The sequence below is a fragment of the Pteropus medius genome, unplaced genomic scaffold, assembly GCF_902729225.1.
Source record: "Pteropus medius unplaced genomic scaffold, Ma_sr-lr_union100, whole genome shotgun sequence".
NCBI lineage: Eukaryota > Metazoa > Chordata > Mammalia > Chiroptera > Pteropodidae > Pteropus > Pteropus medius.
This window is the reverse complement of record NW_024347790.1, coordinates 7453169-7477654: the sequence shown is the minus strand read 5'-3', so window position 1 is coordinate 7477654 and position 24486 is coordinate 7453169. Positions and strand designations below refer to the sequence as shown.

The window sequence follows — 24486 nt, the reverse complement described above, 5'->3', positions numbered from 1 at the left end:
AAGCTTCATTTTGCTTTAAGTGTTTTATGTCAAAAAACATTTCATAGCATTAATATTCTAAATTGCATATGATCAAATTGTAGCACCTATCGATCACTATTAAATATTTTATTACTTTCTTAGTTTAATGCTATTTGATAAGTATGAAATGATATATGCAGTAAAAACTCTCAAGTACAACATACGATGGCAAGAAATATCTAATAGGAAATTCACAATTCCCATATCGTTTGAAGAGGTTTTATCCCAGATAGACCAGTTTCTTCATTAGCAAAATGGTCATCTAAAAAAAAGATCTTAATAAAGGAAGACGAAAACTACCTTTATTTTCTCAGGTTGTTAAAAGGTTCAAAGCATGCAGGCAGAAAGGAGAGGTAGGAAAGTTACAAAAATGGGAATAAAAGTTATATTTTCTTATGCAATGAGCCAAAGAAATTACTGCAAGGAAACAAAATAGGCACAAAGAAGTATTAAAAGGTCAAACTGTAAGCAATCCTAGACTGATATAAGGCAAAAGGAAATGAGACAATCTTGAGTATAATATTTTAAAAGGTACAGCAAAGCTATGCACTATTAGGAAATGATAACAGAGATGAATGCAGAAAAAAAATTAATTAATGTATAGGTTCCTTTTGAGAAGAAAACCTGAAAGCTGGCCAGATTGGAAACACTGTGGCCTAGGGGCTCCCTGGCTATCATTCACCTCCTCTCCAGTCTTCCAGGGGAGATCACTGTAAAAAATGTCCCTTTAGATCAAAAGACATACATGTGCCAACTAACCAAGATTCTTAAGTTTAATCACATATTCCCCAAGTTCAGAAACACACTAGATATGAAAAACAAACAGAAACTCATGGACATGGACAATGGACTAGTGGTTGCTAGAAGGAATGGGGGAGGTAGGTGGGGTAAAAGGGGTCAAATATGTGGTGACAGAAAGAAATCTAACTATGGGCAGTGAACACACAATGCAATATATATATGCCTTACTGTTGAACTGTACACTTGAAACACTGGATTTCATTAACTGATGTCACCATAATAAAAAAAGAAAAAAAAGAAAAATGAAAAGGACAATTCTATTGCTCTTTTTAAAATTTTATTGAAACCCCGTCTCATCCCCTTTCAGCTCCCTAAGTAAAGACGCATATAAAATCTGAGCATGATGGTATTCTTTTCAAATTACATCTTAAATCTCTGAAAATGTGACTTTCAAAACTTGGGAAAGTGAAGCTAGCTAAGAAAAGGGAATACTGATGACCCACTTTACACACCTTCTTTCTTGTTTATTCATGAGCAGAGCTAGACGAAGAAACCTTTCAATGAAAATGGAAAGCATGTCTGCAGTGGTATGATGCTTAATGTTGACTTCCATCCTCTCCAACCCCATGACAGATAAGGAACAGTTTAGGTAGGGTAAGAAAAGAGCTTAGAAAACTTGGGATGGAAGAAAAGTTCCCTAAGGTTACCCAGAGAGTATGTATTCAGTTAAGGTACTTGTGTAACCAGCATCAGAGTCTCTTTCAAATGCCCTGTACTTCGTGTCAGTTTCTTCTTTCAACTATTTCCCTTTTAAGCTAGTTTTCCTTGCCTATGTCTATGTGGCATTAACCGAAATAATTATGAGTTTTCGAATACCATCTTTCATCTATATCTAGTTGGAGGGGTATGCGTCTGTGTATATATGGTCTTTAACAGAATAATAACAAATGCCTTAAAAACCCTTTAAGGTCCTTTTTAAATCTACATTTAGAGAGTAAACTCTGTGTACATGACCACGGATAGTGTCTCATATATTCAAGCCATTGATTTTTAAAGTATTATGTAAATTTAGAAAATATTGTCCAAAGGTGTTTCACATTGAATAAATCTAGAATTTACTTAGTTCGAATATTTAGAAAGAGCTTTAACAACTTATTCATAAGTGTTCTGCAGTGAATTTGAGTATAAAACTGTAACTGTGCTTAGTTAGTAAGTGGTTGATAGCTGTCCACTCTTTGCAGAAGTGTATCTGAATATCCAGGAGAATAATACCTGAAAAAGAAAATTTTCTATTAGATATTTGTGAAAAGATTCAGCACAGTAGGCACAAAAGATTCAATATAAGGTATTTATCCAAAATAATTCTGTGAATGAAATTTCAAATATACCCCGAATAATTATGCTCCAATAATGCTTTGTGCATAAGGTTAGAGACTATCAATAAAGAGAGCACCAGCTCACAAGACTGTTCTAGATAAATAGCAAAACATGTAAGGGATTTCAATGCAGTGACAAAGAAGGGGTGTTTTCAAAGCAAGATGCTTGGATCCAATGATAGTATTTTATTACAGAAGCTTTGTTTTTATGATGTCAAGTGACTGATGTTGCTTTAATCATCATAGCTAACAGATTTTTTTTCATAAGTTAGACAACACAGTCCAGCATTACTAATCAGCCTCTGCATTCTGATTGCCTTAGAGATTATTCTCCAGGTTTGTTTTATTCAGATCTGGTCATCCGTAAAAACGAAAGTTTCTGGGAGCATAGTTCATATTAAACCATTTCATAAATAGTTTACAAATATTCCATCATACAAACCTAGAAAACTAATCATTTTCATTTGTTCTTAGGCAGCTACAGTATTACAAATTTATATTTATAAATTGAACATTTTATGAAAGATTTAGTATAAAAGGATTAAATATATGGATTAATGCATTATGAGATGTTTCATATACCATGGAAAGATGTTTATAAAAATATGTCAAATAAAATTTGGCTGACGCTCTAGCATATATAAATGAATAAAAATCTAAATAAGTGTAATTTAAAAATTGCCAAAACACTCAAAATAATTAAGCCTCTTAAGTTGTTTCCTCCAGATAAAATGTAATTTTTGAGACTTGCTTTGTCCTGTGATACTTTATTGATGCTCAGAAGCTTGACTTAAACACTCATGTATTTATAGTATACTAATTTCTTCCACAATTTGTCAAGTTATAGTGGACAAAACAGAACTGTATTTTCTCAGTAATGTGCTTTTATAGGCTATCATAGTTGAACATATATATACACACACACATACACAAACATAAAAAGCTACCTTAAAGAAGAATGTTTTTCTTCTACAGGCCTCCTGCTCTGGAAAAAATTGCCCTTCAACAGTGGGTCTCTTCAAAGTATTCATACACTGAGGAATTCACAACTGTTTCTTTCTCTCAGTCATAAATTTTAAAGTAGACCTTACTTTCCTAGGTCTTATGAATATGTCAGACACAAGATAAGTATTTTTTATGTAAATGGCAGGAAGTAGATTTTAAAAAATCTAAACTTTAAAAATTGCGCTCTTTAATATGGTAGCTACTAACCACATGGGCCTATTGAGCATTAGAATTATGACGTGTGTTTGAGAAACCGATTTTTCATATTTAATCTTAATAAAAATTTAAAAATTGATACTCAAGTCAGTATTGGAAGTACTTTAAGTGTCTTTGGAACAACCTGTGAATCTACTTTTTCATCTATAAACTTTATATAATCTAAATAGAGATTAAGTATTTCAGATGAAATTTAGCATTGTGAATTGGAATGTGCCGGAAGTGATAAAATACTCACCAGATTTCAAAAACTTAGTATAAAAAATGTAAAATAACTAATTAATAACTTTCATATTGATTACAATTTGAAATGTTAATACTTGGATAAACTAGGCTAACAAAAATATATTATTAAAATTTATTTATCCTGTTTTATTTTACTTTTTTTAATGTTATCTATTAGAAAATTTAAAATTAAATATGTAACTCACATATTTCTATTGGTAGTATTGCCTTAAAACCAGGTCCCCAGTAAATAAATTAGGATCTACCAATAATTCTTGAGGCTTTACCCGGCTAATTGCCAAGCTAATTGTCACTGTCATACCTCTTTCCTCAAGGACTTCAGAGACTCCACAATCTCAAGGACTCTCAACTGGGAAGGAAATGTGCTCAGTACTTACACCTCCCCCTTACTGCTATCCCAGACCCATGTAGAATTCAGGTTATTATACAGTTATCGTATGAGAAATGTACCAAATGGAAGACTATAGACATGCCTTCCTCTCAAATTTAGATATTTCCTAAAAACAACTTCCCTTCCCCAGTTTAGGCAGAGATCCAGAAGACAGAAGAGTTCCAAAAATACCTCTGGCTGTGGAATGGATCTGGACTAGAACTTCTACCATCTAGTCCTGGGCCCCTTCTCTCTCATCATACCAACTACATTTATTAGAAATTTTTAAAGCTTTCTAAAATTAGAAGGCAATATGAAGTAAATGTTTAGGCTAATAACAGCTGGGAGAAAGTAACTGTTGATAATCTGTCTTATAAAGAATAATTAGTTCTAAAATAGTCACCAAGTGATTCTTGAGAATTATATGATTGCAAAAATAAAACCATTTTAAGATTATATTTGTCTTTTTTTCATAGAAAGATAATGTTTCAAAGATTTCTATAAAACACCACTTTATAGAACCTAAAGCTTAAAAAAATATATATCAGAAACTTGAAAAAGTTAGCTAACCAAAATTTTTCATGATAAAATAAAATCCCAGATCACAGAACGCTGGAAATTTAAAGCTTGCAATGGTATTTTGACAAAGCATCAGAATAGATTCTCACATGACAGAGTTTTTTTATTTCCCCTGGTGCTCTGTAAAATAATCCTAGAAAAGAGTAGAAAGAAGACTTCTGTTCAAGGAAGTACCTTACCATTAGTTAATTCTGATAGGTTGTTCCATTGTGGGGACCCTTTCATTTGCTTTCTTATTATTTTTAGATAACTTCATGTTAGAAAATGGTATTGAAAGTTATTTTAAACTTATACAAGGTAGCATTCTTCATGAAGAGATGTGTAAATGTGTAAAAATTAACTTTATTTTTTTTCTTGAGAAAAGATTTTCCTGTTTCTTTTATTTAGTGGTTTTAAACATATTTTATATGTTATATAAACTTTTTGAGTGTATCATTATATTTGTATGTTATATAGAGTAAATATACATTTTATGATATAGTACTCTTTTGGTATGTTTTATATATATTAATACTTTCAAAGCTAACTTGTTGGACCTCTTTTGGTCAAAGATTTCTCGTAAATCTCCCAAGAGTGCATAAATTTGTATCTTTGGAAATAATTTACTTGCAGAATATATGTGAACAGAATAATCTTAAAGAAAATTATTTTTGTGTCTTTAAAATCAATATTACTATCTGTATTAAAAACCACTGATATTAAATTTAAAAATAGTCTATATAACTTTTATGTTATGTTTTGAACACTGGAATTTATATTCTCTAATATTAATTAGAGAAAATAAGAAATGAGGGTAGGATTAGAAAAATATAGCCTTTAATTCTGCATGTATCGTGGGAATTTTTCAAAATTTTCTGATTTAAATCATTCTATCTTTTCTTGGTAACTTTTAATTATTTGGGGTTTGGTGGTATAGTTCTCTTTTAGACTTATAAGGACTGAGGCTTAGGTTTAATGCTCTACAATTCAACTTCATTTTAAAAAACTAATTTTGAAAATAGCTTCTTGCTACAGTATTATGAAGCACCTGCATATCATAAACAACATTATTTTATTTTTTTCAAATATAGATTGTAACTTTCTTTTTTGACACTCGACATCTCTTTTCTATTTATAATACTCCCATTAATATAAATGTGAGCTTAAGGCAGAAAAATAATATGCAGGTAACTCTGAAAATCAGGCCCCGTCTAAATCAGGTTCACATTAAAGATTAATTTAATTTGAACTCTGTATTTGGGCGCTCTAATAAAGCATGTCTTAAATTAGTATAGAAATGTCTCAAATGGCATTCCAGTTTGATTTGGAAACGTGTGTGTCAATGAGAACATTATTTAAAGTGAGAGAAAAAAGAGATCAAGAGCAGAAGTAAAAGTATACACATTGATCTCTTATAATATTTCAGAGTCCACGTTTTGACACGATGGATACAAAATCTAGATTTGAAAACAGAAAAACTGTGTTATAACTTTGAATTTCTCAAAGTCGATTTTTCCCACCTTACTATTTCCTCTGGATAACAGTTGTTAATACTGTTAATATATTCTTGAAGGAGGGATCCAGGCTCTGCTTTTATCTCTTGAACCTTTTTAAGTCCACCACTTGTTACAAAAAGTCGTCGAGCTTTGCTATCATGTGGCAGCACCTTGAAAAGTAAAGCACATTAAAATGTCAGCTTTTCTTTTTCAAGTTGGATTATTGCTACTCTATCTGAGGAAACGTAAAAGAGAATTTATGTCCAATATATCTGTAACATAATGAGTCTATATTTGGAAGTTAAATGCAGTCTTTTTAGGAACATACGAACTTTTCATGTTATGGATATGGGATAAAGGCAAAGAACATAAAGAAAGGCAATGGAGATCCACTCATACGCATGAAATGTGAAGTGGTATCCCTCCTTTGCAGATATCCATTCAAAATCTTTTGGCTACCTACAAAATTAATGACAAATTCATTAACAAGGCCCAGAAGGTCTTCTGAGACCCGGCAACTAAGTACCTCCCCACCTTCCTTTCCCATCAATCGCTATCCCAAATTTTATTCAATAACCTCAAAATGTGCGTGCCAGGCCATTTCTTGCCTTTGCCTAGGCTATTTCCTCTCCTAGAATGCCCTTCCACCTTCCACACTCTTCTCCCCATTTGCTTGGCTAACTCCTGTCCATCTTTAAAATTTAGCTCAGGTGTTACTTCCTTTAAGAAACTTTCTCTAGGACACCCTTAGTCTCTTATCCCAGGATGAGTTAGATACTTTTCTTTTCTAGTAGCATTCTGTTAAATCCCATTGGTGCACTTGCCACCAAATTAAAATTAACATTTTAATTATCAGTTTATATGTCTGTCACACATAAATGTCATAAAGTCAGAAGCTGTACATTTGTTTATTCATTTCTCTAGTGCCTGGTGATTAAAAGATGTTCAATAAATGTTTAACAAGTGAATGAACATACTAAAGAGTAGGCAGAGGAAGGAAATTGAGTTGTTAAAGAGATAGAAGAATTAGAAAAGTAAGGAATCAACAAATCTAAGAGAAGATTTCAAGGAGAAACCAATGAGAACTAAAGAAACTCACTGGATTTGACAGTGGATGTTTGTGAGCTGAGAGGAAAGAGTGGAGATGAAGAAATTAATTATGTAGCACAACAACAACTGATGAGAAAAGGAAGGTTCTGGAGAGGAGCTTCGCATTGTGGGAATTCCCACTCTCTTCTTTGGTCATCGCTACTATTCCCTCTGACAGAAACGCCCTTTCTGTCCCCCGCCGCCCTTACTCTTTCCTCAAAACCAGCTTTTTTCTCTTGTATTTCCTCTCTGAATGCCTCAGACTGCATTAACGTACTCCTTTTAAAGGAAGTGTATTATGAAGTCTAGTACACCGAAGTATTTTTTAATTGTTTCATCTGGCCTCCCCAGCTAGATTATAAAGTCCCTTGAAGAAGAACTTTGTCTTATTTGTCTTTTTTGTTTGTTTGTTTGTCTATCCCCCAAAGCTTTATAGGGTACATGTAGGCATTTAACAAATACTTCGAACTACAAAAAGATCTGGCTAATAGAATGGTAATACACGTCAACTGGACAATAAAAGATTATACAATACTAAGATATTTCTAAAAAATTGAATGGCTTACAGATATCAGTTTTAAATATTATTTTTATTTTGGCCTGGAGAGTTTTCATACTTCCTATGTCTGTCCCCAGCTACATTAAACTAATACCTTTTTCCCTCTGCCTTGCTCTCCCATTTTTTTCTAATGCTCTGATATCTTTAGATTAGGAAAACACAAAATTGTGCCTGGAGCAAATATTCCCAAAGGCACGTTTGTAAGAGTACATAATATGAAGTACTGTCTGTCTTTATTTTATCTTGGCTATCTAACCTTCCACAAATCTCACTGATATGTGTTTATTTACTTTAGTGACTGCTTTTCAACTCTTAATTCTGGTTAGAGTTCATTTTTATAGCAAGTTCAGTAGCCTAAAAGATTAGACTATTCAAATGAAACTTTCAGAAATAGTGCCAACTACTCATTTTTGAGAACTGATGACTCTGTCTATACATGATCCACTCAGCTCCTTACTCTTCTTGCCTCTTAGCTGGTCAGTATTTTACATAGCTCCCGGAAGGGTGAAAAAAAAAAAAGTTTAGTTATTTTCTTAGAAGAAAGAAGACAGAACATAGGTGTTTCATACCCAAAATTGTATCTCGAGGTGGCTTCAGCAATGTAAAACCTACTATCCAGGGGCTCTGGTGCTTGAGGGTCAGCCAGGCTGTTGGAGATCAGGGAAAGAGTTTGAAGAAGTGAAGGCTGCTGGTAGAATATCTTTCAGATGAGTACCTAAAGCTAGACCTATTTACCTATAAGGCCTCATTTACAAGTTATAACAATATATAGTTTTGTTTATTTTTTGTAGAAATATAATGCACAGATAGTATAGTACCTCTTTTATATAGTATTTTAACTGACTATTCAAATAAATTTGGTACCCAACTGATTTTTATTAATCTTTTTAATGAGCCTTAACCATTATGTTTTATATTTTTGAAATGTTTTTATATTTTAAAAATGATTTTATACGTATTTGTGCTTACTATGTGCCAGTGATTGAGCTAAACTCTTGACATATAACATCGCATTTAACTTTACAATGGTCCTATGAAATAGATACTCTTATTATCCATGTTTTATGGGTGATCATACTAAGACTGAGAGAGGTCAAGACTTTGCTAAGGATATTACAGCTAGTAAATGTAAATCCAGGTACCCAAACTCCACAGCCTGAGCTCAGAGCCACTATGGGATACCACTTTCACAGACTCCAATTCCTTACATCGAATCTCCTGGGCACAATTTAACCAGTTCTTGATAGCTTAGAATCATCATCCTAATTACCAATGGCTGTGGCAATGCAGTCATTCTCTCTCAGCCATTGCTATCAGTAGCCAGTCCTGCTGACTGCTGCCCACTGCAAGCAGCTGGATCTTCCTACCTTACTGCTAGTGATCTGCAATCATCTAAGAAATGTAACAGCTACATTTGTTAAAGTTGTTCCTAAGTCAATAAACTTTAAATGACCGTCTGCGAGCATCTCCGGTAAGTGCATGGACTGTGTGGAAAATATTTCAGTGGCTCAGAGACCTTTTTCTATTACTTTATGAGATCTTTGCAGTGTTCCCAGATGAGTGAGACTAACAGACACCAGGGAAATTACTGAAAGTTGCTTATAAATATAAATGATCTGTATTATGAGGGTTTTATGTGTTGACATACTATTTACTCCCCAGCGACACCAAAAAAAGACAGTGCAGAGGCTGTGAGGAAGAAGGAAGTGTGAATTTTTTCAGCCTGTTAATTTTACTAACCTACGTTACAGTCTCTGTCAAAACAGTCAGCGAGAATTAAGTAGTAAAACCCTGCCCCCATATTACAGAAGAAAACATTGACTCAACAGACAAAAACAAGTCAATTCATTTCCATCTCCTCCCCCTCTTCCAGGCTAAGAGCATGTCTTACCTTACTGAACTGCCCGACCACGTGCTTCAGAATGTTGGGAGGAGCATCATACAGAAACGGCTCGAGGGCTGGCAAATAGGTGCATTTTTGTAGGATATTCTTTATAGCTTTTTTACTCTGTTGAAATAAAAGCAAAATACATACCAAAGTAAGTAATCAATGAAAGCTTAACAAAAATACATGTCTCATGTTCCTGGAATTTGAAAATGAAATCCATTTCCCGGTCCAAGCTGCAGTTGTTTCATTTCTCAAAATAGTTGTCAGAAAAATTGTCTTTCATTGTTTTTATCACAGAATACCCTGCCAGTTGTCTTCATGTCAAATTTTAAAACATATATAGTTATTATTGAGCTCTTAAAATACCTATGAAGGAACTAAAATTCTAAATCATAAAACTAGAGACTCTAAATTAATATGGATTATATTTTATAAGTATAAATTTTGTATATATAAAACTATGAGATAACTAATGTCCTATTCCTTCCAATCAACGAATATGAGAAAATACTTAGTTTACTATAGAAAGCCATTACCAGGCAATCTATGTTCTCCAAAAGATTTCATGGTATGTTGCCAGAAATATTCTCCTATGTGCATTATTCGATGAGCATTTGCAGATATGCTGCTATATATCACAGGTAGAAATTGCCCCATTCATAGATAGAAGCAAAACAGAATCTACTTAACTGTAGAGAAAAGCTCAGCAACAGGGAGTATGTTACCTGCAAGCAAAAAAATAAGTACCCACGTGTACCTTTCCCACTCTCCCTAGCACTCTGTATTCCACGGTGACACCATGTGCTGCTGCCCGCCTGCTGCAAGTGTGGCTGAAGGAGTCTGATGTGGCTGTAACACATCCCTGCAGCCAGCTCTAAGGCCACGGCTGGTGTGATTCTGTTCCCTTGCATTAAAGCCTGCCCCCTTCACTTTGGAAGGCTTCACGACTGGGTTTATCTACAGCTGTTTTCCACTGGAAATCCACATCTGTTTGTACATGTGTGGTTTTGTGCTTCAGTGCGTCCTTATGGCCTTTCCTCTGATCACCTATTCTCCATTTGAGGCCTCAGCTGACCTGTTCCGGCATCTTGCTATTGAACGTTCAGCAATGCTCCTGAATGTCACAGAGCATTCTTATTTTCACACCGTGAATTTTACAGTCAGTAGAGAAATTTTGCAAAAACTTTCATCACATTTGTGCTCTCTGGAAAGAAACTCCTGAATTTGTGATTTCCCCAAGACACAGGCTAAGCCGTCTTGAAATAATCTCTTATCTCTTGATACATTTATCCTTAAATATTGTTTTATAAACTAGATTAAATAAAACAGGAAATTAAGAAATGCAACCCCAAATTTTTTCTACAAGTAGTATAACATAAGTTGGAATGAAATTTTATTCCCAACAAACCTAATTATCTTTGTAAACCATCTTAAGATCATGGGGACGTTAACAGGCCAACAAATTTAACTTAACTACTGTTGGTGACAAAGTCTACTGACAGTATAGCAGAGATCACTTTCACTGTACCATGGAGACAGCCTTGCTCTAATTTTAACAGTTCTAAGTTGGTGATGTACTGTCAAGTTATTAACGAAGAACTCTCGAGGATTTGAACTTCTAATGACGCTAGAAATTCACTGAGCTTTACTATCCTTTGTCAAGAAATATCCTAGATTTATGACTACATACTTCTAGATAGGAATGTATGTCATGATTAATAATCAGCTGTACTGCCCATTATGAAAGGAATATTAGTATATTAATTAATTAAGATTTTGTTTATTTGTCAATTTCTGTGCTTATAATTTTTAACAACTCTATTGTGATACAATTTACATACCATAAATTCATTTTAAGTGCACAAATCAATGGATTCTTAATAAATTTACAGAGCTGTGCAACCATCAACACAATCTAATTTTACAACATTTTCATCAACCCAGAGAGAAACTGCATGCCCATTTGTAGTCATTCCCTATTCCCTCACCCCACTTATCCTCACCATCGCCAGGCAAGTACTAATCTACTTTCTGTCTATAAATCTGACATTTCTGGACAATTCACGTAAATAGAATCATTCAATATGTGAACTTTTGAGTCTGACCTTTTTCACTAAGTATAATGTTTTTGAGGTTCATTCATGTTATAGCATGTATCAGTACTTTGTTCCTTTTATTGTCAAATAATATTCCATCATACATATTTATCACATTTTATTTATTTGTTCACCAGTTGATGAACATTTGTGTTGTTTACACTTTCAGCTACTATGAATAATGCTGCTATGAAGATGCATACACAAGTCTGTGTGTAGACAAATATTTTCATTTCTTTTAGGAAGATACCTAGGAATGGAGTTGTTGGGTGATAATGGTAAATTTATGTTTAACATTTTGAGAAACTGCCAAACTGTTTTTCAATGTAACTTTACATTCTCAAGAGTAATGTAAGAAGGTTCAAGATTCTCCACACGATGGTCAGCACTTGTTACTGTGCATCTTATTAATTTTAGTCATTTGTGGGTATGGAGTAATATCTCATTATGGTTTTAATTTGCATTTCCCTAGTGACTAATGATGTTTAACATCTTTTCATGTGCTGATTGGTCATTTGTATATCTTCTTTGGTGAAATATCTATTCAAATTTTTGTCTGATGTTTGGGTTATTTGTGTTATTATGGAGTTGTAAGAGCCCTTTATATATTTTGAATACAAGTCCTTTCTCAAGTATGTGATCTGCAAATATTTTTTCCAGTTCTATGGTTTGTCTTCTCATTTTCTTCTCAATGGTTTCTTTTGAAACATATAAGTTTTAAATCTTGATGAAAAGCAATTTATCAATTTTTTTAAATCACTTATGCTTTAGGTGTCATATCTAAGAAATCAATGCCTAATCCAAGGCATAAAGTTTTATTCTTGTGTTTTCTCTAAGAAACAGTCGTAATTCATAATTGTATCTATGATCCATTTTAAGTTAATTCTGGTGTATGGTACGAAATAAGGGTCCAAAATTAATATTTTTCAATGAGGACATAATAATTATCCCATACCAGTTGCTGAAAAGACTATCCTTTTCATGTTACACCACCTTGGCACCTTTGTAAAAAATCAATTGACCGAAAAAGGGTCTATTTCAGATTTTCAACTCAACTACATTGATATATATGTCTTTCTGTAAGCAAGTACAGTACTATCTTAATTACTGTAGCTCTGTTAAGTTTTGAAATTAGGCAGAGTAAGTCCTCCTTTTTCAAGATTGTTTTAAATAATCTGGGTCCTTTGCATTTCCATGTGAATTTTAGAATCAGCTTCTCAATTTGGGGGTAGGAGAGACAGTTGGGATTTTGATAGAGATTGTGTTGAACACATAGATAAATTTGGGTAGTATTGCCATCCTAACAATATTGAGTCTTCCAATCCATGAACGTGGAATGTCTCTCCACTTATTTAGATTTTCTTTAATTATTTTTTAGTAATGTTTATAGTTTCAGTGTACAAGTCTTATATTTCTTTTGTTAAATTTATTCATAAGTCATTTATTCTTTTTATGCCATTGTGAATAAAACTGTTTTCATAATTTCATATTTGAATTCTTCATTATTAGCATGTGGAAATACAATTGATTTTGATATATTGACCCTATACCCTTTAATTTTGTTGAACTCATTAATTCTAGTATTGGTGTGTGTATTCTGTAGGCTTTTCTACATACAAGATTGTGTCACATGTTAGATTTAAAATTTGACAGCCTTTAGTAATTGTGCCTTATGTAGGTTATTTATTGCTGTGAGCAAAATAAAATAGTTCTTATAACTTCATACTGTGAATTGTACAGAAATTATATGGCATCAACAAACTCTTTTATTTACTTAACTCAGTAAATCAAGTGATATCTTACTTTGAACTAATGAACAACAGATTATGAATTTTGCTAATTGTCACTGCATTTAGTAGCTAGTGTGTATCTTTAGACATACATAATATATGATGATATCAGAGAAGGAGTCAAAGGCTATACATTTAGGACAACTTGACTTTCAGCCTGGTTTTCCTATAAACTAGCATAGCATCCACAGTTCTATATTCATTCATTTTTCTGTCATTGCTTTCTTTTCATTAAATTTATTTGAGTGACATCAGTTAATAAAATTATATAGGTTTCAAGTGTACAATTCAATAATACATCATCTGTATATTGCATTGTGTGTTCACCACCCAAAGTCAAACCTTCTTCTGTCATTGTCTATATGACCCCCTTTACCCTTATCTACCTCTCTCCCACCCCACCCCCACCTATTCCCTCTGGTAACCACTAAACTGTTGTCTGTGTCTATGCATTTTTGTTTTGTTCATTTATTGCTTTCAGTTTTATATCCCATATATTAGTGAAATCATATGGTTCTCAATTTTTGTTATTTTATAGAACTGTCCACACTGATTAAAGCTGTTGTAAAAACCACATAACTGACTAACGACACTATATTTTACCTCTAAACAACACACGTAAGAATAATAATTAACAAAATAAAATTGTCAGTATATCATTTCAATTGTTCTTCACAAAAAGGAAGGAATAATAAAAATTATTCATTGTTGCTTTCCTTAATGGATGATCTTTAATAAAACTTTAAATTTTTTCTTAAATGTTTCTTATTCGAAAGTTAATTTTGTTCCAAAAGCTTTTTGGCCCAAAGAGATATAGTTTTTTAAATGAAGGGAGAACATAGGAATACATTTTGTGACCTTAGGTTAGACGAAGTCTTCTTAGATATGGCTCCAACAGCACAAGTAACAAAAGAAAAAAAATACAAAAATTGAATTTCACTAAAACTTAAAAGTGTTTTGCTGTAAATGATACCATCAAGAAAGTGATGAGACAATCTCCAGATTGGGAGAAAATACTTGTAAACCATACATCTAATAAGTACTTGTATCCAGAATATATAAAGAACGTTTGCAACTCCATAATGAAAAGATAAATACCTTCCTTTTTTAAACAGAGCAAAGAGTCTAATTACCATTTCTCCAGAGAAGATATGTGAATGGCCAATAAGCACATGAAAAGATTTTCAGTATCATTAACCACAAGGGAAATATAAATCAAAAACACAGTGAGATATCAATTCACACCCACTAGGATGGCTATAACAAAAAACAAAGTTAATAAGTGTTGGCCAGGATATGGACAACTGGAACCTTCATGCACTGCTGGTGGGAATATAAAATGGCGCTCACATCAGAAAACAGTTTGGTGGTTCCTCAAACTGTTAAACAGAGTTATCATGTGAGCTAGCAATTACACTCATAAGTATCTACTTAGAAAAAAAAAAATCTCTCCATGCAAAAACTTGTACAGTAATGTTCATAGCAGCATTATTCCTAATAGCCAAAAGTAGAAACAACCCAATTGTGCGTCAACCGGTGAATGGATAAAGGTGATTTATCAAAATACAGTAGAATATTACTTGGCAATAAAAAGAACAAAATATTGATATATGCTGTAACAAGAATGAGACTTGAAACTTATGCTTTGTGAGAGAAGCCAGGCACAAAAGGCCACATATATTGTATGATTCCATTTAAATTAAATGTCCAGAAGAGACAAATACACAAAGACAGAAAGTAAATTAATGGTTGCCTGGGGCTAGACAGGGAAGATACAGCTAATGGGGGAATGAAAATGTTCTAAAATTAGATAGTAGCGATGGTTACACAACTCTGTGAATATACTAAAAGCCACTGAATTATACAATTTAAATGGGTAAATTACATGGTATATGAATTGTGTTTCAATAAAGCCACTAAAAATTTAAGGGGAACAACCATGATAAGAATACAATATTTAAATCAAATAATTATCTGAGAAATAGTTTTATAACTAAGGCGATAGAATGAACTTATTCAAATGCCAAAACTAACATGAAACATTTCAATACGATGCCTTTAAATCAAAACAAATGAAAAATGTAATTGCCTGAATATTTTCAAAATATATATAGGTAAGCTTATTAGATAAAAGATTTATTTTTTCAGTTTTTTATAAGATATGTGAAAGAACATAGGCTCAGACAGATAGTAAGGCTATGTGAAAATATCAAGAAATTCCAAGGGGCTGCTCATTGGTTCTCTTGGATCAGAACCAGTTAGAGAATGCTTACAGAAGCTGACATGCCTTTGGGACAAAATGAACTTTAACATGGCCTTGTAATTTGAAAGCTGCCGTAGAGTTACAACTGAGAAATACCATTAGACAGTTTCTGAAGCTCTTGAATACATTTTTCCCTACTGAGACAATGTCAAATCAAACAGATTTGGAGTTTCATCCTAAAGTCTTTAAAACAACTGATAGAATCCAAGAGACCTTGGGAAGAAAAGAAAAAAGAATGGCCAAGTCCCTACAATAAGAAAACATTTGGATGGACTTAAAGCCTTGGAGAGATTGCTAACAGGACAACGATTGATAAAGATCCCACTTTTTAATACCCAGTGTGTTTCCTGAAAGTAAATATCACATCAAATGCAGACAGAAAAACCTCAACTTCTATTAGTAAACCTAAATGTTTTACTAAAATCACCTTTGTTAAAATAAAACACAAAAAAATTATCTTAAAGAAGTGAAGTTTTCAAACTTATTTTACTCCAGTGATTTTTATATATCATAACATAAAAAAGTCATTAAAAACCAAAATATATAAACTTAGTAGTATGTAAAAAGTATATAGTGCTATCTAAGAGACTATTTGTAAGGGTTTCTCAGCTATAATTACTGTTGACTCCACTGCTGATTATTCATGCTCTAGCTTATGTATTCCTTTATTTCTAAAACTTCAAGAAAATAAAAGTTGTTAAATGCAAGAATCTGAAAGTGCTAGAGACTTTTTACAGGATATTAATAATTTATCTGTTGACAACATAAAAGTTGAACACAATTATTATTACATCCTGGGCAGCATAGCTCGTGCCTATAGGAACCCAGCAGAGGTGGCCCCAGTCACTGAACTCACTAGAGGGAAAGGGCAAGGGAGGATGAGAAGTGGGGAGGAAGGTAGAGGGAAGAAGAGGAATTTGGGGGGTGGGAGAGGGAAGAGGGAGGAAGAAAAGGCAATAATGACCATGGGTTAAAAAAATATGAAGCCAAAAGAGAACTACAGACATAGGTTAAAATTACATATATGCAAAGTAGCTGTCTTGGACACCTCAAAATTGAAAATGGGATTGTGGTTTCTCAACCAGAAAGTCAAAGAATCACAGAATTGTTAAATGGAAAAAGCCTTAGCACATGGCCAATCTTACTCTCCCTACCAAGCATTGGCAAGGAACACGGTCAATATCGGAGAAATATAAAGGAAGCCCTCCGTCTATCAAATCATCGCTCTGATCTAGAAATAGAGAAGTAACGTGTAAACATAACCAAATATAGATAATTTCATTTTTGTAAAATTTAAAATTTATAAAGATATAAATTAATCATTAACAATCCACTATATATAGCTTACAGAGTCCCTGAACTATACAGTTCTAATAAATTTCCTGCCTCATTATGTCACCTAAAGTTTTTTCAGCAAATACGTTTTCTTATTTGTTAATTTGTTGTTTTAATTAAAATTCAAGTATAATTTAACTTACTGTTATTAATTTTATTTTGAATTATTGTGCTTTCTGTGCACTTCTTTCAATCCAAGTCAATTCCAAAAGCTGCTTTCAAAAAGTAACATGTTTTCCTAATGAGTCAGTATGCTTGGAAACACTTTTTTTTCTTTGAAATATTATAATTATTAAACAACTCATCCTACTTTATGTTTTATGAATCAGACATTTAGTAGCTAGTAATATATTTTTAGAAAGTTTGATTTTTTAAAAACTGCATATTTAAAAATGTTTACTTTAGTGAATCTTATGGACATTTTAAGGAACAAATATTAGACATATAATTAAAAGCCCAGGCAGATGTGGAGTGAGGAGAGGTAGGTCATAGCTTCAGGAATATCCTCTACTCAGTTACATTAGACATCCCATTCTAATTCCAAAATTCTATTCTTCATTCCTGTTCTATAAGAAAAGTTGACAGGAATGTAGCAGGCGACATCTGTCTTACAAACTGCACCTGCAGAGAACTTTCTGTAAAATGTACTGTTCATTTTCAGAGACAAGGATAACTCATTTTCAAAGAAGTCACCTCAGTTCTTCAGGTGAATTTGTATCTCTTAACTCATAAAAACAATGTTGTCCATAATGAAAATTAAAACATTTTAAATTACGTATTTTTAAGAATGAGTCAAAATCTAACAAATCTTTATAAAACAGTTAAAAATTAAGTGCTTACTTTTACTTGAAGATCCTCAGAGCTTTCTGCTGACATGTACAAAGAAAGCAGAACTGGCAAAGTATTTGTCACTGCGACAGCCCGTGCATGCTCTGGAGTGTGTCTCCCAATCTGTCCCAAGGCCCACGCAGCAGCAGCCTTAATATGATCTTCTGGTTCTTCTGACAAGCAGACTGACAACTGGGGCACACCCTGCAGCGTTGATCAAAAGAGCAAGTGTATGAAACTAGAGCAGGATTAAAGAGTCTTCCATGTCTCTCAAACGTTAGAAGAAATCATTTTGGCCTTGATCCTTTTTTTCCTAAATGGTTCAATAAATAAGCACATCACAGGGGCTATCATTTTTCAAGTCGATAAAATGACTAGAACTAATTTACTTTAATTATCTGTAACAATCCAGCTAAACTAAGACTATCTCTGCTAGACTTTCCCAAATAGAGAGAGAGGCATTTAACCAAACAACAGATGCCACAAACTAGTATTTAGGTAAAACCAGATTCCACTGTGACAAATCAAAAATGCTTAGGATTTTAAAACCTTTAATTTTCCTTTGTTAAAAGAGTAAATTTAGAAACCTTTTTAAATTTCCTTTTTACTAAGTAGAATAGATCTGAGAACAAAATAACTCCTATAGATCTAACATCAAATTAATAATATGAGCAAGAATTCTATTTACATAACTTTTATATGAAATATATTCACTAAAACCTTTCTTGAAAGAGTAAATAAATTTCCATGAATTTTGGTTAACTTTTAAATGATAGTTTTGCCCATTTTAACATGATTGAATGTCAAAGTGGAAATGATTACTTTTGTAACACAGCACATACTTATATTTTGCACTGTAGACTTCAATTTTATCTAAATAACTGAAACAGAAGTAACTAAAGGGCCTCAAATACATCACAATTTATACATCCGAAGAAGCAGCAAATAGCCAAGTTAAATTCTAATTCCAGATTCTGTATAATTTTCTAACTAATTTGAGACTATAGTTACTATCACCTTAAATTTAGTACCACAAAAGTCAATGTCACATCGTCATGCTACCATAGCAAAGGCCAGATGATCATATACACTTTTTTGTCCCTCAACCTTTAAATTTGGTTATTAAGACCAATTTCCTGAAGAGACCTGCCATATTTCTTCATTGGCTTCTTTTTTACAACTAAAAATGTGTGTCTGCCAATACAAAAGGTCAGACCTGTCTTTAGAATGAGGCAACTTTCCAGAACGTCCGTATTCTGAGACATATCAAGATTGAAGAAGCAGGAGGAAAAGCAGCCTCCTCCACCCGGACCCTCCAACCTCTGACTTACAGGCCTCAGCTGTTATGAATACCACGTGAGACAAGGAGCACGAATATGCTTTGAAGATGTGCTTAGAGTACTGTGTGGGGAAAAGAAAGTACTGTGCGGTTTGCCTCAGACTGCTGCTGCCACCTTGATCTTCAACTAACTGAGCGACAACTAGGTGGGAGAGGCCAGCAGCAACACTGCACCAAAGGAGGGGAGCGCCTCCTGGTTGGTTTGGGGAGGGAATATAGGAAGCAAAAGCAACTCTTTCTTCTTTCATCATTCTTCCTATGTGCAAGCCTTCTGATGATCCATAAAAGAACCAAGAATCAAAACTCCCGGGGACATCCCCACGGCGACCCTTCAGAAAGCAGCACCACTGCTCTGGTGGCTATCACAGTCTCTGGTAATAGAAGAACAAAAGGAAAAGCATGGGATAAAAAGCTGGAGAAGCAAAGAACTATCAAGGAATAGGTAGGAAATAAAGATCTGAGGCTCCTTTTTATTCTAAGGATTAGCAAAGGATAAAAAAAAAAAAAAGTTCCACACTTCCGTGTAACATACAGTAACAGGTTTTCTATGCTGGTAAGAAACCCGCATTCTAGAGGGTTGCTAGAGACACTAAGCACATAGCCTCTGAAGTGTTCTTCAGGAGATCAATATACTCATTTAACCAATATTTTTTGAGCACCTACTATGTGCCAGGGCTACACTGTATGAAGGGTTAATACTAAGTTGTAAATTGAGGTGAGACCAAATCCCCAGAGCGAGAACACAAAATATTGCTGTCTGACATGCGCTGCGACATGTAGGATTGCCTGCATCTGAAAAGAGAAATCGAAAGCTGAAGAAGAGAAAGTGGACAAAAAGGGATGCCCTCGTCATTGTCATCTCCTACCCAAACGACAGGAAAGGGAGAATGGAGAGATCCATGAGAACGGCGAAAACGACTACCGAGCACGTCATCTATAACAATTGTCTTGAATCAAAGTACGCTTTACATGTTTGTAAATATGTACAGTCAACCCTTCAAGATACAAATACATTGAATATTTTAATACAGATAATACCAACATGCAGAGGTACTGATACTTTGTTGATATTAAATACTAAGTAAAACTTTAAACTGCAGCAAAGTAAACTTTACTTCAATAGCATTGCTCTCAGAAACTTCCTAATTAGCCTTGAAAACAAGCTGAAAAATTCTTCAGGTTTCTTTCACTCCGGTCAGTTATATTCTATACTCTATGGGAGAGTATTCATCTGTGGTTCCGTCTTAGAATCTATCTCACTGCAATAACGAGAAGAAAACTGAACAGGAACAAACCTTGGAAATGATCACCGCCATTGCCAGGTTCTCAGAATGAGCCGCCACGTAGCCAAGCATCATGATGCCAGGCAGCCTGATGTTGCCTTTGCAGGACCCAAGGCAGTCAATCACGGCAGCAACTCCCCCTGCGTTAACTATCAACTGGGAAAGCTGAGAGAGAAGGAGAACTGGTCATTGTGACCGTGAAGCATAAGATGATCTTTAAATATTACTTTAGTGCTGCCAAACTTCTTTACCTGGGACCTAAACACATCTGGTAAAATTTGAAATATGGTTTAGCGAAATCACTATACTTAATAAAGAAATATACAAACATAATAATTCTGCCATTTTGAATGTACAAATATACTCAGTGTTTCAATTTTTCGTGCATCAATGGTACAACTTTTACCCCTATTATAATGGATGTCAGAGTTCCTCATCTAGACATGATGCCTAGGACTAGTTCATAACTAGCTAACTAGTGAAAGCCCCAAGCACAATGTGTGAATATGAAGGAGATTAATCATTGAATGTTGAAAGACAATGTGGGACTTGAAATATTCTAGCCTAATTATCCCTGTTTGCAAGCAGTGATTACTAGCTGATTACACTTCAATCATGAAAAATCTCAACCAAGTAAAGATGTTAGGTGAAATAAAGAATGAGGACTTTAAAGTTTAGTGAAATAAAACTGATCAGTCAAAATACACACAGAAAATATATACAACTTCAAAATCCACCCAGGCTTCCTTCATCACTGTTCCTTTGGCATCTAAGCACTCAGAGCGGGAACCACCATGTAAGAGCTACTGCTAGAGCGGGGGACTGGTGGTCTCTCACCATGCCCAGCTGACCTAAAATGACAAAAAGGACAAAGCCCCACAGTCCTCATCATCTAGAAACGGAATGCTGAAGATGATTAAAAACCGAGATTTCAGTCTCAAACTCCATGGTTATAACCTGGTGGTTCTCAAGGGGAAGGCACTTTTGTCCCCTGGGAAACAGTTGGCAATGCATGGAGACACTTTTGATTGTCATGATTTGGGGAGGGGTGCTACTGGCATCTAGTGGGCAAAGACCAAGGATGCTGCTACATATCCATCTTACGGTGTCCAGGACGACCCCCTACAACAAAGAATTATCTAACCCAAATGTCCATAGTTCTCAGGATGAGAAACCCTGATCTAACCAGATCATGCAGTAGAGTACTTGGGTCCTGTATATACATTTATGTTTTACTTAAAAACAAAAATTAGTATTATTGTATTTAAAGGTTTTGGGGGTTTGTTGTTGTTGTTGTTGTTGTTGTTGTTTTACCTCAGGTGTATGTTTTGCAATCTCTCTAATTAAAGTAGAAGCATTTTTCTTCACGTATTCGTCTTTGTCCTTCAGACAGGTAAGTACAACTGGAAAAATCTCTGCTTCAACTACCATTTCTGCCAGATCCACAGAATGTTTTGCAACCTGACTGAGCGCTGAAAGGACTTGACGCTGTTAAGCAAAAAAAAAACAAAATAAAAAACATTACGTAGAGTCCACTGCGGAGTTCAGATATAATTTAAAGGGCTTTATACATAGTCAATTTTTTTTTATAAAAAGAGAAAAACAATTGCATACCTAATATAACCTAAGATTTCTGAAGTCTCAAGACTTTTACATCCTAGCCTTATACCTAAATACTCTACTTAAATGCTCTGATTTCCAAATTAAATGTCTTAGCTTCTATGTACTATTTAAATCTCTATCACAAATGATCAAAGATGAATACTGCTTCTTAATTATGTAATACTTAAATTGTTAATTTACAATACATGTGGTAATGTAGCACAAAAAAGATCAAGCAGAACTAACATCTTATTTTGGGCATGATGAATGACAACATTTCGAAGAACTTTCCATTGCTTAGTTAATATTAACAATTTAAAAACCTTGTAGGATATAACTATTAGAATACAAAAGTATAATTGGTGATTGTTAACTGAAAATCAGATTTTAGAAAGCTATAAAAAAAAGACTAAATATGATTTTCATAAGAAATTTAAATAGTGTGAGCTAGAAAATCATTAGTCCCTTCCTACCCTAAGATTCGAAATCATTATGTGATTCCTGATTTTAATGATTAACGTTAATACTGAGGCTACTTCTAATTCTTAGCATTACACATATTTTCCCCAGTCATGTCTTACAGCATAATTTTCACATATTAAAAGACCAAATACATAATATAGTGACATGTTTTCAATGATAATTTACTAATTATTTTTAAATGTATAATATTAATCTAGGCACATTTCCATTTTCTTAGATTAACAGAAGACTGGTTTGTGTTTTAACTTATTTTTAAATACCTTCAATTTAGCATCAGGGTTCAGGATCATCTGGGCTAAGTGAGCAATAGCTCCTGCATCCACTACTGTCTGTGCTAACTCCGGAGAATGCTTTGAAATATCACTAAGGGCCGAAGCAGCAATCCTTTTCAAAGCAATTTCTGGCTCCTGGATACAGAGCACTAAAAGAGGAACCGCTCCCGCATCCACCACAGCTTGTGACAGTTCTGTGGGTCCAAGAAAAGTAATTAAGTGAGTATGGGTGACTGACCCTTGTGCAAGCCATTTTTCACCCTGACAGATACAGCAAAGAAAAAAGGGGAGGGTGTACTTCACTGTCTCGACATCTGCATTTCAAATCAGCTTTCCTGGTTTCATAAACCATGTGGACCAATCCCAAGCTGAAAAGAATACAGGTCAATAGATGGACCTCCATTTACATGAACACATTTGAGGTAGATTAGGCTGAAATGGCTTATTATTCTTTTTTTTTTTTTTTAAGAGCGTAAGCAGATGTCAGCTGTTTAAGCTCTGACAATTCTGCACTTCTCAATAGGCAAGCATTTTATGCATGGTTTACAATAACAGAGAAAATTAAAGTACCAAAAATTTACCAACCACACTAATTAGGCAGTATTTTGTGCTATTTACATGAGTAAACATTAACACGAATCTTGTGCCAATAATGTTGATTTTTAAATTCCTTTCATCTTATAGGACTTTCAAAAGATTTTTTAAATTTTTATACAAAATAAAAAGGTACATTTTTATTGTACATATAAAAACATTTTAAAAAATGAGATCTACGACTGAACGACATATTTTAATATATATAAATGTTAATGTTTAAATAAAGGAATAAATTTATCAACCATTTTACATGTCAGAAATAAACATCTTTTGAATATACATGTGATTTACTCGTGTGCCCAAAAATAACAGCTATAAAAATAAAACATTTTAAGTTATAGATAATGAGAGACAGGCTGGCAGACCCATATAAAATATATATATAAAAAATATATTTTGAAAAGCATCAAACACAATACATAGTTATAGATTCTACTTTCATTGTATTCATGGCCTCTCTTACTGAATCACACATACCCATTTCTATAATCTCTTCCTTTCAAATTATGTTCTCATTTGCCTAGATTTGTAGTGCCCTGACAATTTATGTCTTAAGAGCCAAACTATCTCTACAGCTTATCACTTAAAGTCTTTAAAGAAAATGTGGTGTTAACTTTTTCAAAAAAATTGATAATATCACATTTTCTAACAGGAAATAATGTTAAAATATACAGATTAGCATCCAATATTTGTTTTCCTTAAATTATTATAATTATTTAGAGGTCCCAATATTATGTAAACATCTCATTCATTCTAGCATTAACCAAGTATTAATGAAATGTTATTATGTGCCAGACACTTTCAAATCTGATGCAGATGACAGGCTTCTACAAATTAATACTACATTTATTAGCAAATGTGTTTCAATTTTTAAATCTAGTGTGAAATATGAAAATAGTTTTAAAAAGAAAAAAAAAAAAGACAACAACAGCAACAGACAACAGACTAGAATATCAACAGTTTCCTCAGAAGCACCTCTGTGATTCTACCTCAATTGCCTGAAGACCAACAAGACAGCAGGTAAAACAGGAAA

General features: G+C 33.7%; 1 protein-coding gene across 2 annotated transcripts in view; it reads right to left on the bottom strand.

Moving 5' to 3' along the window:
• Window positions 1-1091: 1091 nt before the first annotated feature.
• SPAG6 (sperm associated antigen 6) overlaps window positions 1092-24486 on the bottom strand; it is a 56044-nt gene continuing 32649 nt past the window's right edge. The window contains exons 5-11 of one of the 2 annotated variants that reach the window (XM_039877559.1): window positions 22845-23050; window positions 21814-21987; window positions 20512-20664; window positions 17890-18081; window positions 9569-9685; window positions 6054-6199; window positions 1092-2034 (exon numbers count right to left, since the gene is read on the bottom strand). In XM_039877559.1, the coding sequence (XP_039733493.1) occupies window positions 1965-2034; window positions 6054-6199; window positions 9569-9685; window positions 17890-18081; window positions 20512-20664; window positions 21814-21987; window positions 22845-23050 (1058 nt within the window). In that variant the 3' untranslated portion in view covers window positions 1092-1964. The remainder of the gene's footprint in view (window positions 2035-6053; window positions 6200-9568; window positions 9686-17889; window positions 18082-20511; window positions 20665-21813; window positions 21988-22844; window positions 23051-24486) is intronic. The other variant, XM_039877560.1, reaches the window with a different exon arrangement.